Raw genomic sequence first — 13029 nt, 5'->3', positions numbered from 1 at the left:
TGCATGTTGGGGCCTTCAAAGTATTTGAAGGCTTCAATATCTGAGACATAGGTGAGAGGATTATTCTAAGAGGGGTGGGCGAGATTCTGTGGCCTGCACTGTGCAGGGTGTCAGACTAGATGATCATAATGGTCCCTTCTGACCTTAAAGTCTATGAGTCTATAAAAAGATGGTTTATTAGATGATGAGCTTTCGTGGGCCAGACCCACTTGAGACATCCGTGGTGATGACCACTGTGGGCTCTGTGGATTGGAAGGGCATGCCTATAATTAGTTTGGACACCTCTGTCCACCATTTTAATGATGCCTTGACTGATAGACGCATAGTTAGCCTCTTTGTCAGTGAATGAATGTTTCATTTGTACTGGGTTAGGAGCCAACCTTGGAGACACCTCATAAATAGTCTTGCGTTGGATACCACCGGGTTGCAAGAAGCCATATGGCCTAGAAGTTGGAGGCAGTTGAGTGTGGTGGCTGTAGGAATGTTCTGGAGGGATAATGCCATGTGCCTGATGAGAGTAGCTCTGTCAGGAGGGGGGAGGCTTTGGCTGTGACAGAATTAAGGTGTGCCCCAATAAATTGATGGTCTGCGAGGATGTAAGCATTGATTAGGGGTGGTTCACCTGATTAGGGCTAGATTGTGAAAACAGTCTAGCACCATGTGAATATGCTGGTGGCACTCGTCTGGAACTTGCTTTTACTAGGCAGTCGTCCAGGTAGGGGTATATGGTTGTTCCTTGTCTCCTCAGGTGGGCAGTGACTGCCGCTAGGATCTTGGAAAATACTCTCGGAGCTGTAGAGAGTCCGAAGGGTAGGACCATGTATTGAAAACGGTTTGAACCTAAACTAAAATGGAGAAAATGTCTATGAGATGGTTGAGAGAAGAAAACCAGTTACTTGTCTCCAGAGTTGGAATGATTGTATTAAAGTAACCATCTTAAATGTCTGCTTCATGAAGCTATTTAGGTATCTGAGGTCTAGGATAGGTCTCCACCTGCCAGTCTTCTTTTCTATTAGAAAATAATGGGAATAGAAACCTGTTCTGTGGAATTGTGGTGGAACAGATTCTATGGCTCCTATGTGTAACAGGTGATCTATCTCTTGTTGTAAGATGATCTCATGAGATGGGTCTCTAAAGAGGGACGGGATAGGAGGGTGGGAGTGGGGGAGGGAAAGAAAGGGGATGGTGTACCCCTGGGAGATAGTCTGAAGTATCCATTTATCGGAGATAATTAATTCCCATGGGTGACAGAAGGGGAGTAAACTAAACTGAACGAGATTGGAAGGATTTTGACATTCTGGAGATGGCACTGTGGCAAGTAGTGATCTCTCGACTGTATTTTCAAATTTGCTTATTGGATTGCACCAGCGATTGGGGGTGTTGGTCTGAGACCGTCATCTCTGTTGTCTGTTTCGACCCCGCTGTTGGTAAAGGAGTTGTTCCTGCCTATGGTACTGGAAAGGGGCCTGTTGGTACCTTGGTCTGTGGTACAGTTGATGTCTGTATTGTCTTGTGCTCTTTGTAGGGGCCTTAATATCCTAGGATCGAAGAATGGCTCTGGAGTCCTTCAAGGATTGAAGAAGCTCATTGGTCTTTGAGGAGAAAAGGTTCTCCCCCTCAAAAGGCAGATCTTCCACAGTTGTCTCAGGAAGGCCGAGTTATAGCTGTCTCGGGAAGTTGCAGTTGTACCAAGAGGCCTGTTGCATAGTAACAGCTGTAGCCATCGATCTTGTGGCTGTGTCTGCTGTGTCAAGCGCCGCTTGTAGCGCTATACGTGAAATTGCCTGTCCTTCAGAGACAATGGCCTTAAAATGTACTTTTTTGCTCTCTGGCAGATGATCAATAAATGTGTTCATTTTCGTATTATTGTTGTAGTCGTATTTACTAAGTAGGGCTGAATAGTTTGTTACCCTCAGCTGGATTGTGGCTAAAGTGCATACTCTTTTGCCAAATGCATCTAGTCTTTTGTTCTCCTTACCAGATGGGGTTGAGCAATTTTTTTGCTTGTTTCTCTGCTGTGCAGCATCCACAAGAGAATTGGGAAGTGGGGGGAAACGTGTGACGAAAAAGATCCTTTGGGTGGCAGAAAATACTTCCGGTCCACCTTCCTGCTAGTAGGGGGAAATCGAGGCAGGTGTTTGCCATAAGGTTTTTGCAGTTGGAGAATGGCTGAGTTGATAGGGAGAGCAATTTTAGAGAATTAACTGAACTGTAAGCTGGGCTCAACAAATAATACAATCTACTTGCCACGAATAGATTGTAACCTGGAAGAGCCGGGTTTGGGCGATCTGCGCATCCTGAAAAGAGGAGACGTCCTCTGAAGTATTACCGGAGGGAGGTAACATTGCTTCTCCTATATCCACTAGTGATGATATGTGAGCCAAAGAACCTGTGGCTGACCTGGGGGAGTATTGGCTGTCATTATCACTCCTTGTGTCTCTGAGGAGATTCAGTGGAGCGTGAGAGAGGCTTCTCTATGTGTTCAGTCTTGCATAATCTCTCTGTGCGCTGATGTGGAGGATGGTTCCACATTTGCCACTGTGGGGGGTATGCCACAAGTGGGGACATCCATAGATAAGAAGCCCCTGGGGCCATTTGTGCTCTGAGAAGGTCTGGTTGCATCTGCCCCTTGTGATTGAGGGGACAACTGTGGTGAGAACACTTCAAATCCATCCTTGGCCATTGCATCTGTTCACCATCCCTTCTGGACCAATATCTGCCAAAGTCTTGCTACACAGTATTTCCTGCAATCTCATGTTTACCCCTTTTTACAATGTAAGACTATGTATTCACTCTTTAATTCAAATGTTTTCTAAAACACACACTTCAAGTATTAGAGCTCCTTCAAAATATCCCAGACAGCAATAGTCACTTTCTTACATGCAATAGTGGCATGTGGCAAATTTCCAAGTTTCTAGGATAGAAACATGATGCTGCTAATAAAAGTTACCATGTAGTGACTAGTGTTTTCCAACATAGTTACAACAAAATAATGCCAATTATTTCAAAGCTGCTTTGTAATTTATTCATGTCTCTACAGCACAGAAGACAGTGTATCTGAGAAATCTGTAGGAGTCTGGTTCTAAGAAGTGCTGAAAATCAGCAGGTCACATACTGAATGCATTCCTCACTGGGTTTGATGAGAGCTGCTAGTGGAACCACTTTTTGGAATCTAGTCACAAATTAAATCATGATTATTAACATGGTTCTACACTCAGGTACCGCTCTCAAAAACAAGAAACCAACTTTTAATTGTATTTGACAAATATAATCTGGTACTTCGATTTTCAAGTGTCCTACAGAGACAGACAATATCTCCAGCCCATTTCCAAAAGGTCATTTTGAAAATCTCAGCTGTAGCATATAGCTGTACACATTAAATAGTCCACCAGATTTATTTCTTCACACACACACAACCTGTATAGGCTCTATATTTTGCATAGCATTGGTTCTCAACCAGGAGTCCGAGGCACACTGGAAGGTGGGAAGGCTGTGAACAGGTTTCGGGGGTCTGCCAGGCAGGGCCAGTGGCAGACTTGCTGGAGCACAGGACAGAAAGTTGGGGCTGAAGCCAAGGGTTCTGAGCCCTGCCACAAGGCTGAAGCTGAAGTAACTTAGCTATATGGGGCCTCCTGTGGCTTGGGGCCCCAGGAAGTTGTCCTGGTTAGTACCTCCTAACTCTGGTCCTGGCTTTTATATACAGAAAAACAGTTGTGGCATAAGGGGGCAGTGGAGCTTTTATAGGATGTTGGGGATGGCTCAGCATGAAAAATGTTGAGAACCCCTACAGTTCAGTATAATACAGTACCTGAGGTCCTTGGATTCTGCATTTTATGTTGAGTGATCATTTAACACTGACATTTTTTTTGACTATTGCACAGGTGATTGCCCAACTCTCCTCTCTAGAATTAAACTGGGAATTCAGAAAGTTTTGCTTCCATGGTACTTGTATGGTCACACATTTAAGAGCAAAAAGTCCATACAAGAAGGAGAAGTAAAATGAGAGGGAAGAGACTGAAGAGAGATAGAAAATAGGGATAGAGGCAAAGCCCATTCCTTCTAAATCTTATCTGCCTCATTAGCAGCAAGAGAAATAGCTCAGCTCACAAGTGAGCCAAAAGAAAAAAGAAGCATAGTTGGAAGTTGAATTTACAGTTACTATAGAACCAAGTGGAAAACAGAGGAGCAGCCTAGAATATACCCAGCCATTTAAAACAAAGATCTATTACAAGAGAGAAATAGGAACTGCACAGCCTCATTGCTCTCATTTTCAACACAAAAATGCAGCATACTTGCCCATATTCTAGTAGCTTTGCAGATAGGGCTAGGGAAAATGGCTCTTCTAGATTTCTACAGGAACTAACTCAAGAGCCAAGAGAAGAAAGGGAATATTGTCGTGTATTTTCCTGTTAAAATCCATTATGGTTATGGTCAAAAATTGTTTATTTCAATCATGTCCATACTCACTGAAAATTACATAGGGACAATTAAAATTAAATTGCACTTCTAAAAACAGATGTGCTTTTCTGCTATTCAGTAATCAATTAGAAACATATTATATTTAATTTCTAAATCTTTTCTGGAACTACTTACTATTAATATATAAGCAATACTTTAAACCCTCCCAATGCAATATGCAGTCTCTTTCAGTAAAACACAATTAACCAAGATGACTTTTACAAAGTCAAAAATACTAACAGCTAGCCTGATCTGGTAATTGTTACAGGCAAAACTCTCATTGGCTAGATTTCTACCTAAGGATTGCTGGCTTGGATTCTTTGGGGAAGAATATTTTTTTGTGAAGTTAAATGAAGATGTGAGCTATTTAAAAGATAATCTCAACGTGTACGCTAACAAACCCACACTATTTTATATTTTCCTCATCCTCTGTCCTCCAACACATTCTCCTCCACCATTCAAAAATATGTTGATCTGATAAAGTCCTTAAGTCTGAAAATTATTTTCTACTTATCATTGCAGCAGACTCCTACCTATGGGTGAACTCCTTTACATAATTGGGATTTGCTCTTGTAGTTCTTCCTCAGGCAAAAGCTTCATCAGGATCAACAGGGGAATGCTGATTGAGTAAGGTCTGGTAGGTAAGTGGCTTTAGTTAAATTTAGTAGAACTTAACCAAGATAGTTGAAGGGTTAATAACCTTTGTACCAATCAAATAATGAAGACAGTAAAAGGATACGACCAACTACATTTTGCCAGTTTTCTTCAGCAGCTTGAACATGTTCTTTAGATTTATTTTGGGTATCTCAATACAGGTAGCTTCATTGTCTGACTAGTGCCTTTCAAGGAATAACACTGATCTTGTAATAACTCATGTAGCCAATAAACGAAGTCACAACATCCCATTATCTGCTATGGTAAATATGCCCATTTCATTGAAAACAATAAAAGTAGACGATGTGTGATATCTTATTTCATTTTAGTACATGAATACAATTTTAAATTTAAAGCGTCAATGAAATATTTGCTCTCTACAGAGAGCAGACCGAATGAATGCATACATAGCTGAAGGATAGTGCACAATTCAGCTTTTATTTTATTTTTGAGTTATAGTGGCTGTATTAATCAACCCCTCACAGGAGTGGTGTGAGTTTGATTCAGAGTTCTCACTGACACAGAACATTACATGCCAATACTCTCAAACATGTATATATCCCTCTATATCAAATAGCTACATTAAGAAAAGACATTCACCCAGTGAAATAAAATCAATGTCATGGTTAGTAAACGTGTGCAACTTAATTCACTAAAATAATTTTAGTTACAAACAGTGGCATACAACCACTCAAAAGACATGATTTAAATAAACCTATAAACATACTCTACATACAATATTTATATATTATATAATTATATACAACATATAAATATTACACACACCTATACATATATATATATATATATATATATATATATATATATATATATATATATATATATATGCGCGCGCACACACACACACACACACACACACCGCGAAGTACAGGAACACACTCAGAATGGAAATGCCATAAATGTATCTGAACCAAATTAAAAGAATATAATTGAAAAGTTACTAAACAGTTTAAAATTGAGTTAAAAACTACTCAAAATGTCTAAAATACCTTTGTTCCAGTGAGGGCCAGACTGACCAAAATTTACTGCTTTGCACTGTACTTTTGAGGTTATGCCAAAATTCATGGACTCATGAAACAAAAATATTCCATATGATTTATTATTTTAATGCTAACAAGAGCACCTCACATAGCACAAAGACATTTCTATAAAGTGCCACATTTAAAGAACTGTGTATTTAAAAAGCATTACTTAGGTACCCATAATCGTAAACTAATCTTAAAAACATACATTCACTATAGACCAAACCCTGAAACCTTTAACTAAAGCTAAATCTACAGGGGATTTGGCCCTATACACCCACATTATTTAGTAACATTAAATTGGATTTCACAGCATTAATTGGAGATGAATGAGAAGTATTATGGTGGCCACTACAGCATCAACAGAGACATCCGTGATACCACAGTTCTTTCCTATTCTAAGCATATGGGAAAACCGCAGAATTTCAGATGGCACTGTCAGCTAAAGTGATTTTTAGTGGCAAGTACTGTATGACTAAAACTGCACTTATCATTCAGTGCACACTTATTCTGGAGTGAATGTTAAATGATTTCCAACAACAGTACAAGGACTGTTAAGATTAGTCGGTTGAAAACCCAAGTATCGAAGTCTTAACACAAATGGCTTTATTAAAGGCTAATATAATGCAAAAATCCACATTATTTTAGCTTGGATGTATACTGGCCTTTTAATATTTAAATGTGATACCTATTTGGCTAATATAGATTTTTTTAAAATGTTATTCACTATTTGTATTCTAACAGAAGATGGAAAGATTACTGGTACCTCGGCATCCTATGAGTACCTCATGCAATCTTTAAGTGGTTTGAGTTGGCATAGAAAATCTATACACTTTACAGTTACAAGTATTGTTTTTTAAATAAGACATCACAGTTCTGACTTTAGAATATACACATCAGATACATTTCACTTGTGTATTTTAGGATATTATTATTCCCAACTGAAATCCCACACATTTATCAAGTCTGTAATAAAAATCAAGTCAAGAGGTATTTAAAAAAAATATCTTTGTAGTTGGTCAAACCACATTTAAAATGTTGCAGCTTCTTTGCTTTTTCTGTCAAACAAGTGTGCAATTCCAGGCAATGTGTAGAATGCAGTATCGATTTTCAGTCTCTCTCTAAACTGTCAGTTCTGTACTATTAAACTGAGACTACGACATCAAGATAAAGTCTATCATAGGATTCTCTGAAACAAAGAATAAGGAGTAGGCTGAGCAAACATGATCCTGGGAGGCACCAGTTGAACCAGGACAACTCTGTAAAACAAACAAAAAATGCAGTTTCAGAAGTTCATATAACATTTCTACTGTCACAAAGTAATCTGGACGTAAACACTCAAAACTAGAAATTTAACTGATGGCTTTAAGCTCACTCTGCTCTAACAGCAAAACAATAACAATGCATAGGATTAAGAGACAGAAAGTATTTGTGAGACATTAAGAATTTTTTAAAAACCCTCAATACCATTAATTTATTTACTTATTCACCTTTCATAGATTCAAAGGACAAAAGGCACCATTAATGATCATCTAGTTGGACGTTGGGTATAACATAGGCCACAACACTTCCCCAAAATAATTCCTAAAGCAGAATTTATAGAAAAATATGAAAAGGTTACTTACCCATACCAGGAAGTTTTAAGATGTGTGGTTCCTATCTGTACTCTGCTAAGAGTTAAATGCATGTGCCATGTATCCAGAGATGGAGTATTTTTAAAAGTGTCCATTGGTCTATGCCTGTGCCCTTGCTATGTGTCATGGATTTGACCAAGGTGATTAAGTGTGGGGTGGACTAATCATGCCCTCAGTTCTTTTTCCACTGCAAACTAAACAGATCCACAGCAGAGGGGAAGAAGAGTGGGACTGAAATAAAGATAGGGAGAACATATTTCAAAGAACAGGTAGATGGAAGTCCTCTTTTTCTTCGAGTGATGGTCCCTATTGTATTCCATTGAGGATGACTGATGTGTAGAACTTAGGAGAGTGCAAGGAAGACGGCAACATGGAACAGAGAGCAGCTGCACTGATGGAGGCATCGATTGCAGAGTCATGTGCTAAGGTATAATGGGAAGAAAAGATATATACTGAATTCCACATGGCTGCCCTATTTATGTCAGTCAGAATCACATAAGTCTCAAAAGAATGCTCAGGAACATGACCTGAAGGCAACAGGTCCAAAGCTGGGAAGAAAGAGTTACTCACCTTGTGCAGTAACGGTGCTTCTCCGAGATGTGTCCCCGTGGGTGCTGATGCGTCCTCACGCCGGCGACTTTTCTAGCAGTTTCTGCTGCGCCGCGCAGGTGCCATGGCGCCCTGTAGTGGGGCACCCTCTAATGTCGTTGGAATTGTTGGGCCACTCTCTTGAACAAGTCCTGGAATTTTTTAGCGTCATCACCGGATGGTGGGGCTTCCGTTGTAACCGCTTCTTCATCTGGGGAAGAGGAGGAGTTATGGAGAGGTGATCTGGTCTCCCCTTCAGATAGAGAGTCATGTGCCTCTGAGGGGGCTGGTGGCCTACAAGTAGTCGAAGAGGCCTGGTGGTGGCTCCCATGGTTGCCATTGGGTGGCATATGGTGGAGGTGAGTAGGCGTATTGTTGTGCATACCAAGGGTGCGGAGGGGGAGGGTATGCATATTGGACCGGGGCTGGCTGCCAAGATGGAGGTCTATGTGCCGGGCTGAAGTGCTGGGAGGAGAACCTGCTCCTTGGCTCAGTGCCAATGTCACTGGCCGAGCGAGAAGCGATGGAGGAGTGTCGAGACCACACGGAACGGATGGAGGAGCGCGAGGAAGGCGGTGCCGATGATGTGTGGCTCCGTACCGGGGAACGTTGCTCGGTTGGTGCGGGATGATGCGGTTTGGATGGTGGCGGTGCAGGGAGCGGCAGTGCCAAGGATCGTTCCGGCGCTGTGGCACTCGGTGGTGGTCTGTCGGCACATGCCTTCTTCGGCGCCAGACTTGGTGCCGTTTTGATGTGGTGCTTCGGTGCTGAGCGACCTTTCGCTGGTGCCGTCGGCGCTGGGGGCAGCTCTGCTGCCACACCAGTCGGTGCCGCTGACCTCTGCTTTGGCTCTGAATGAGCTCTTTTGTGAGGTGCCGATGCTTTTGAGTGCACCGTACCGGAGGTTCCCGGCCTATTCTCAGTCCTGACCTGTACGGCTGATGGTGCTGAGGGTAGCAACGGAGTTGGAGAAAGACCTGATATAGAGGTAGTAGGAGCAGAGTAGGTAGAGGGTTGATTCTTTTCCATACCCTTACTCAATTGCACTGATCTTGAAGTCGCGGGAGAGTCCTCTGAGGAAGGACGGAGGGACTTTTCATATAAAAGTGTCCTTAGCCTGTTGGCTGTGTCCCGGTGCACCCTCACTGTCAATTTGGAGCAGTGGAGGCATTTTTGAGTTTGGTGCTCCTCCCCCTAGCACTTAATATATTTAGAGTGCCCATCCAAGGTGGGCATGGCATCACGACATGACTTGCATCTTTTAAAGCCCGGAGAGCCAGGCATGAGAGGTTGGAGAAAAGTGGCGAACTGCAACGGGAATTTTTTTTTTTTAAACTTGACAGGGAAGGAGAATAGGGCTAAAAACTTGGAAAATGAGGGTTAAAACTGGGAATTTAACTATTTTTTTAAAGAAATGAGGAGAACAATCGGCTCCGTCTGCTGCCAAGCATGGTAGAGAAGGAACTGAGGAGCCGCGCCGCGCCCAACAATTCCAACGACACTAGAGGACGTCACGGCGCCTGCGCGCCACGGCAGAAACTGCTAGAAAAGTCTCCGGTCGCCAGCGTGAGGACGCACCAGCACCCAGAGTGCAGCACCCACAGGGACCACTCGAAGGAGAAGTGGGCGTCTCTGATGAGATGAATGTAACAGGTGACATGGAGACCTCACCTCATCCAAGTTAAACAGTTCATGAGTACAAGGAGCTGACTTGAGCCTCCTTGGTGCCAGTGACATACACTCCACAAAGTCAGAGCCAGAATGGGAGCTGGAATGGAGGACTGCCTCAGAACCCAACATGCTCATGACTTTGGGGGTATTGATCCAGAAGGGGTATACAGTTTGGTAAGCAGGACTTGAGGATCCAGTGTTCTATGCAACTTCCTGTCATATTTACATGCCTTGGAACACAGCGCTTCTCCATGGCTAGAACCTAGGGAGGACATAATGTCTTTCATGGGTCTTGAGAAAAGTCTCATGTTCTCTGCAACAAGTTTCCTTACCTCATGGCTAGACCCCAGCATGGGATCTGCAGTGCTATACTAGCAGAACCAGACTGGAGTGCTGTGGTAGGAGGCACACTTCTCCATGCTCAGGCCAATGTATGACATGGAGGGGTGGGATCCCAAACTTGGATCTGACTGTGGTCTCATGGTGACCTCTGTGAGGTGTTTCTTGAGGTGAAAAGCATGGCCTTTCTGGGTATGGGCTAGGAAGGAGAGGCAGATACTGCACTTGAATGTAACGTTGGCCACTCCAAGGAGCAAAGGCACTGCTGGTGCTAGTCACTAATGGAAAACAAGCAAGGGCAGGAAGTGCAGATCTTGAACCCTGCATCTTCAGAATAATCCAGTATCCATATGTGGGTAATGACAGAAGAAAGGGGAGGAATCTGGCAAAAACAGCATCCCAAAGTAGTTTAAGTCCTAAACTACTGCTAAAACTACTACAAAATTAACAAAACACTAACAACAAGAATAAAATAATCTTTAGAAAAGTGCATCACAAGAGACAAGAGAATAGAAGAGACTAACTCAGACCATGCAGTGGTGAAAAAGAACTGAGGGTGTGGTTGGTTAACCTTTATTGCAGCTGAAACCACAAGATGCAGCAAAGGCGCACGGGTGGATCAACAGATGCTATTCAGAAAACCTGACTCTGGGTGCATGTGTATAACCTTGAATGAAATTCTATAGGGGCCATCATTTGAAAAATCAATATTGATTTAAAAACAGTTAGTGATGGAGAATACACTATGATTCTTGATAATCTTTTCCAATGGTTAATTACTCTTTATTCATGGTCTGGATTTGTGTAGCTTTAGCTTCCAGCGATTGGATCATGTTATGCATTTCTCTGCTAAACTGAAGAGGCCATTATTAAATATTTGTTCCTTATGTAGGCACTTTCAGACTAATCAAGTCACCTTAACCTTCTCTTTTTTAAACTAAATGGATAGAGCTCGTTGAGTCTCTTGCTATAAAGCATGTTTAAATTGCAGTAAGGGAGGTTTAGATCGGACATTAGGAAAAACTTCCTGTCAGGGTGGTTAAGCACTGGAAAATTGCCTAGGGAGGTTGTTTGGGGCGGAGGTGTTACTTTTTTTGAAAAAAACCAAACAAACCCTGTAGTCTAGACACACCCTAATTTGAATGATCATAAAAGGTGTATGAAAAAGAAGGGGGAAAAAAGACTGATTTTATAAGGAAGTATTTTTATTACACAATCATTTTCCATCTTCAATGAATTTTTCTTTTGGTAACCTAGTCCTAATTTCACCAGATGAACATTGATCAATGCTTACAGATCATATAATGGTCATGCTTTTAATAATTTAAGACACTGCATCATTGAGAATGTCTTATCTTGAAGAAAACAGTGTGACTCTCTGCTTCTTTCTTTGGAAAAAAAGACTATAGGTTTATGCTTTTTTCAAGTTTGCATTCACATATATTTATTGACATCCTTTATGGAAAAATTTGCTTACGTATTATAAATAATGGTCAAACTGATTTTTACAACATACTACTGCCATATTTTGACGTATTACTATCAAATACTGATTTAGTATATTGTACTCTATCCTAACAGTTAATGGAAAATGAATTCATAACACTGAATTTTTTCAGTCATTTAGAAGTACATTGAAATTATTTCAAGTTTGGTTTGTTTCATTTTGCCAGCTCATTTCTGACCATTGGAAAAATCATATTTGTATTAATGAACTTCACATCCACTAATTTTCTCAAAATAGATTTGATTTAAACTGGTTTTTAATTTTCAGGTCACAAATAAGAGCTTAGATTTCTATTATCTTGCATCTACAAAACAATAATTAGAATACATTTTCAATCATTTCATACAATTTTCAATTATATGTTGAGGCATCTGAAAGTCTGGAATATTCTTTATTTCAAAAGATTACTGTGATGTTTACTACTGTCCTCTTGGCTGGGAACATACGATTTTAATTAAGAGATATTATGACAATAATACTTAGAATTAATATAAGGTTATATATTTAAAAAGCGTAGTACTGACACTTTGCTTGAAAGTACTCTTCTTGTTTAGCTGATTTCTACATATAAAAATAGCAATTTATAACTTTAAAAAGAATCAGAGAGGTTGCAGGGTTTTATTCTGAACTTATCTAGGTTCTCATATTGTTACCATAGTAACTCAGTATCTAAATGCAAATATAATCTACAAAGAAACATCACTCAAAATTACAACATATTATGTGAGCAAATAAATAATACACAAGAGATAAAAAAGAAAAGGCTCTACAAATAATTTGTTGGAAATATCAACACAAAGGACCGCCTTAGCATATTAGATGACTCTACACATCAGTTAATGCAGAAGTATGACTCAGAGCAATGTTCAGTATCTTGTGGAGGTAACTCTCTCCCATCATCAGTACTGTACCCAGCATGTGTTTCATGGACATTGTAGGGAGGGAGGAGAAAATATTTTCTGCCCACTACTGGCAAGCAGTTTATACCCTGAAGCATGAGATTGGATTAGCTTTATTGTTGTTTTAACTAGCATAGCTACAAATGTTATTAATGGCCAGAACATTATCCAGTTCTTTGTAAAAATCCAGCCATCATGTTTATCTCAATAGCTTCCTGCTGCAGTGACTTCTACGC

At 40.8% G+C, this 13029-nt stretch overlaps 1 protein-coding gene across 1 annotated transcript in view; it reads right to left on the bottom strand.

Annotated features, from left to right (window-relative positions):
• Positions 1 to 5531: 5531 nt before the first annotated feature.
• Positions 5532 to 13029, bottom strand: part of SLC49A4 (solute carrier family 49 member 4) — a 124477-nt gene continuing 116979 nt past the window's right edge. Inside the window, exon 9 of the mRNA XM_075933110.1 lies at positions 5532 to 7414. Within this exon, the coding sequence (XP_075789225.1) occupies positions 7299 to 7414 (116 nt within the window). The 3' untranslated portion in view covers positions 5532 to 7298. The remainder of the gene's footprint in view (positions 7415 to 13029) is intronic.

Source organism: Pelodiscus sinensis, chromosome 7 (genome assembly GCF_049634645.1).
Source record: "Pelodiscus sinensis isolate JC-2024 chromosome 7, ASM4963464v1, whole genome shotgun sequence".
NCBI lineage: Eukaryota > Metazoa > Chordata > Testudines > Trionychidae > Pelodiscus > Pelodiscus sinensis.
Note: the sequence above shows the minus strand (reverse complement) of the source record. Positions and strands in the feature narration are given on the sequence as shown.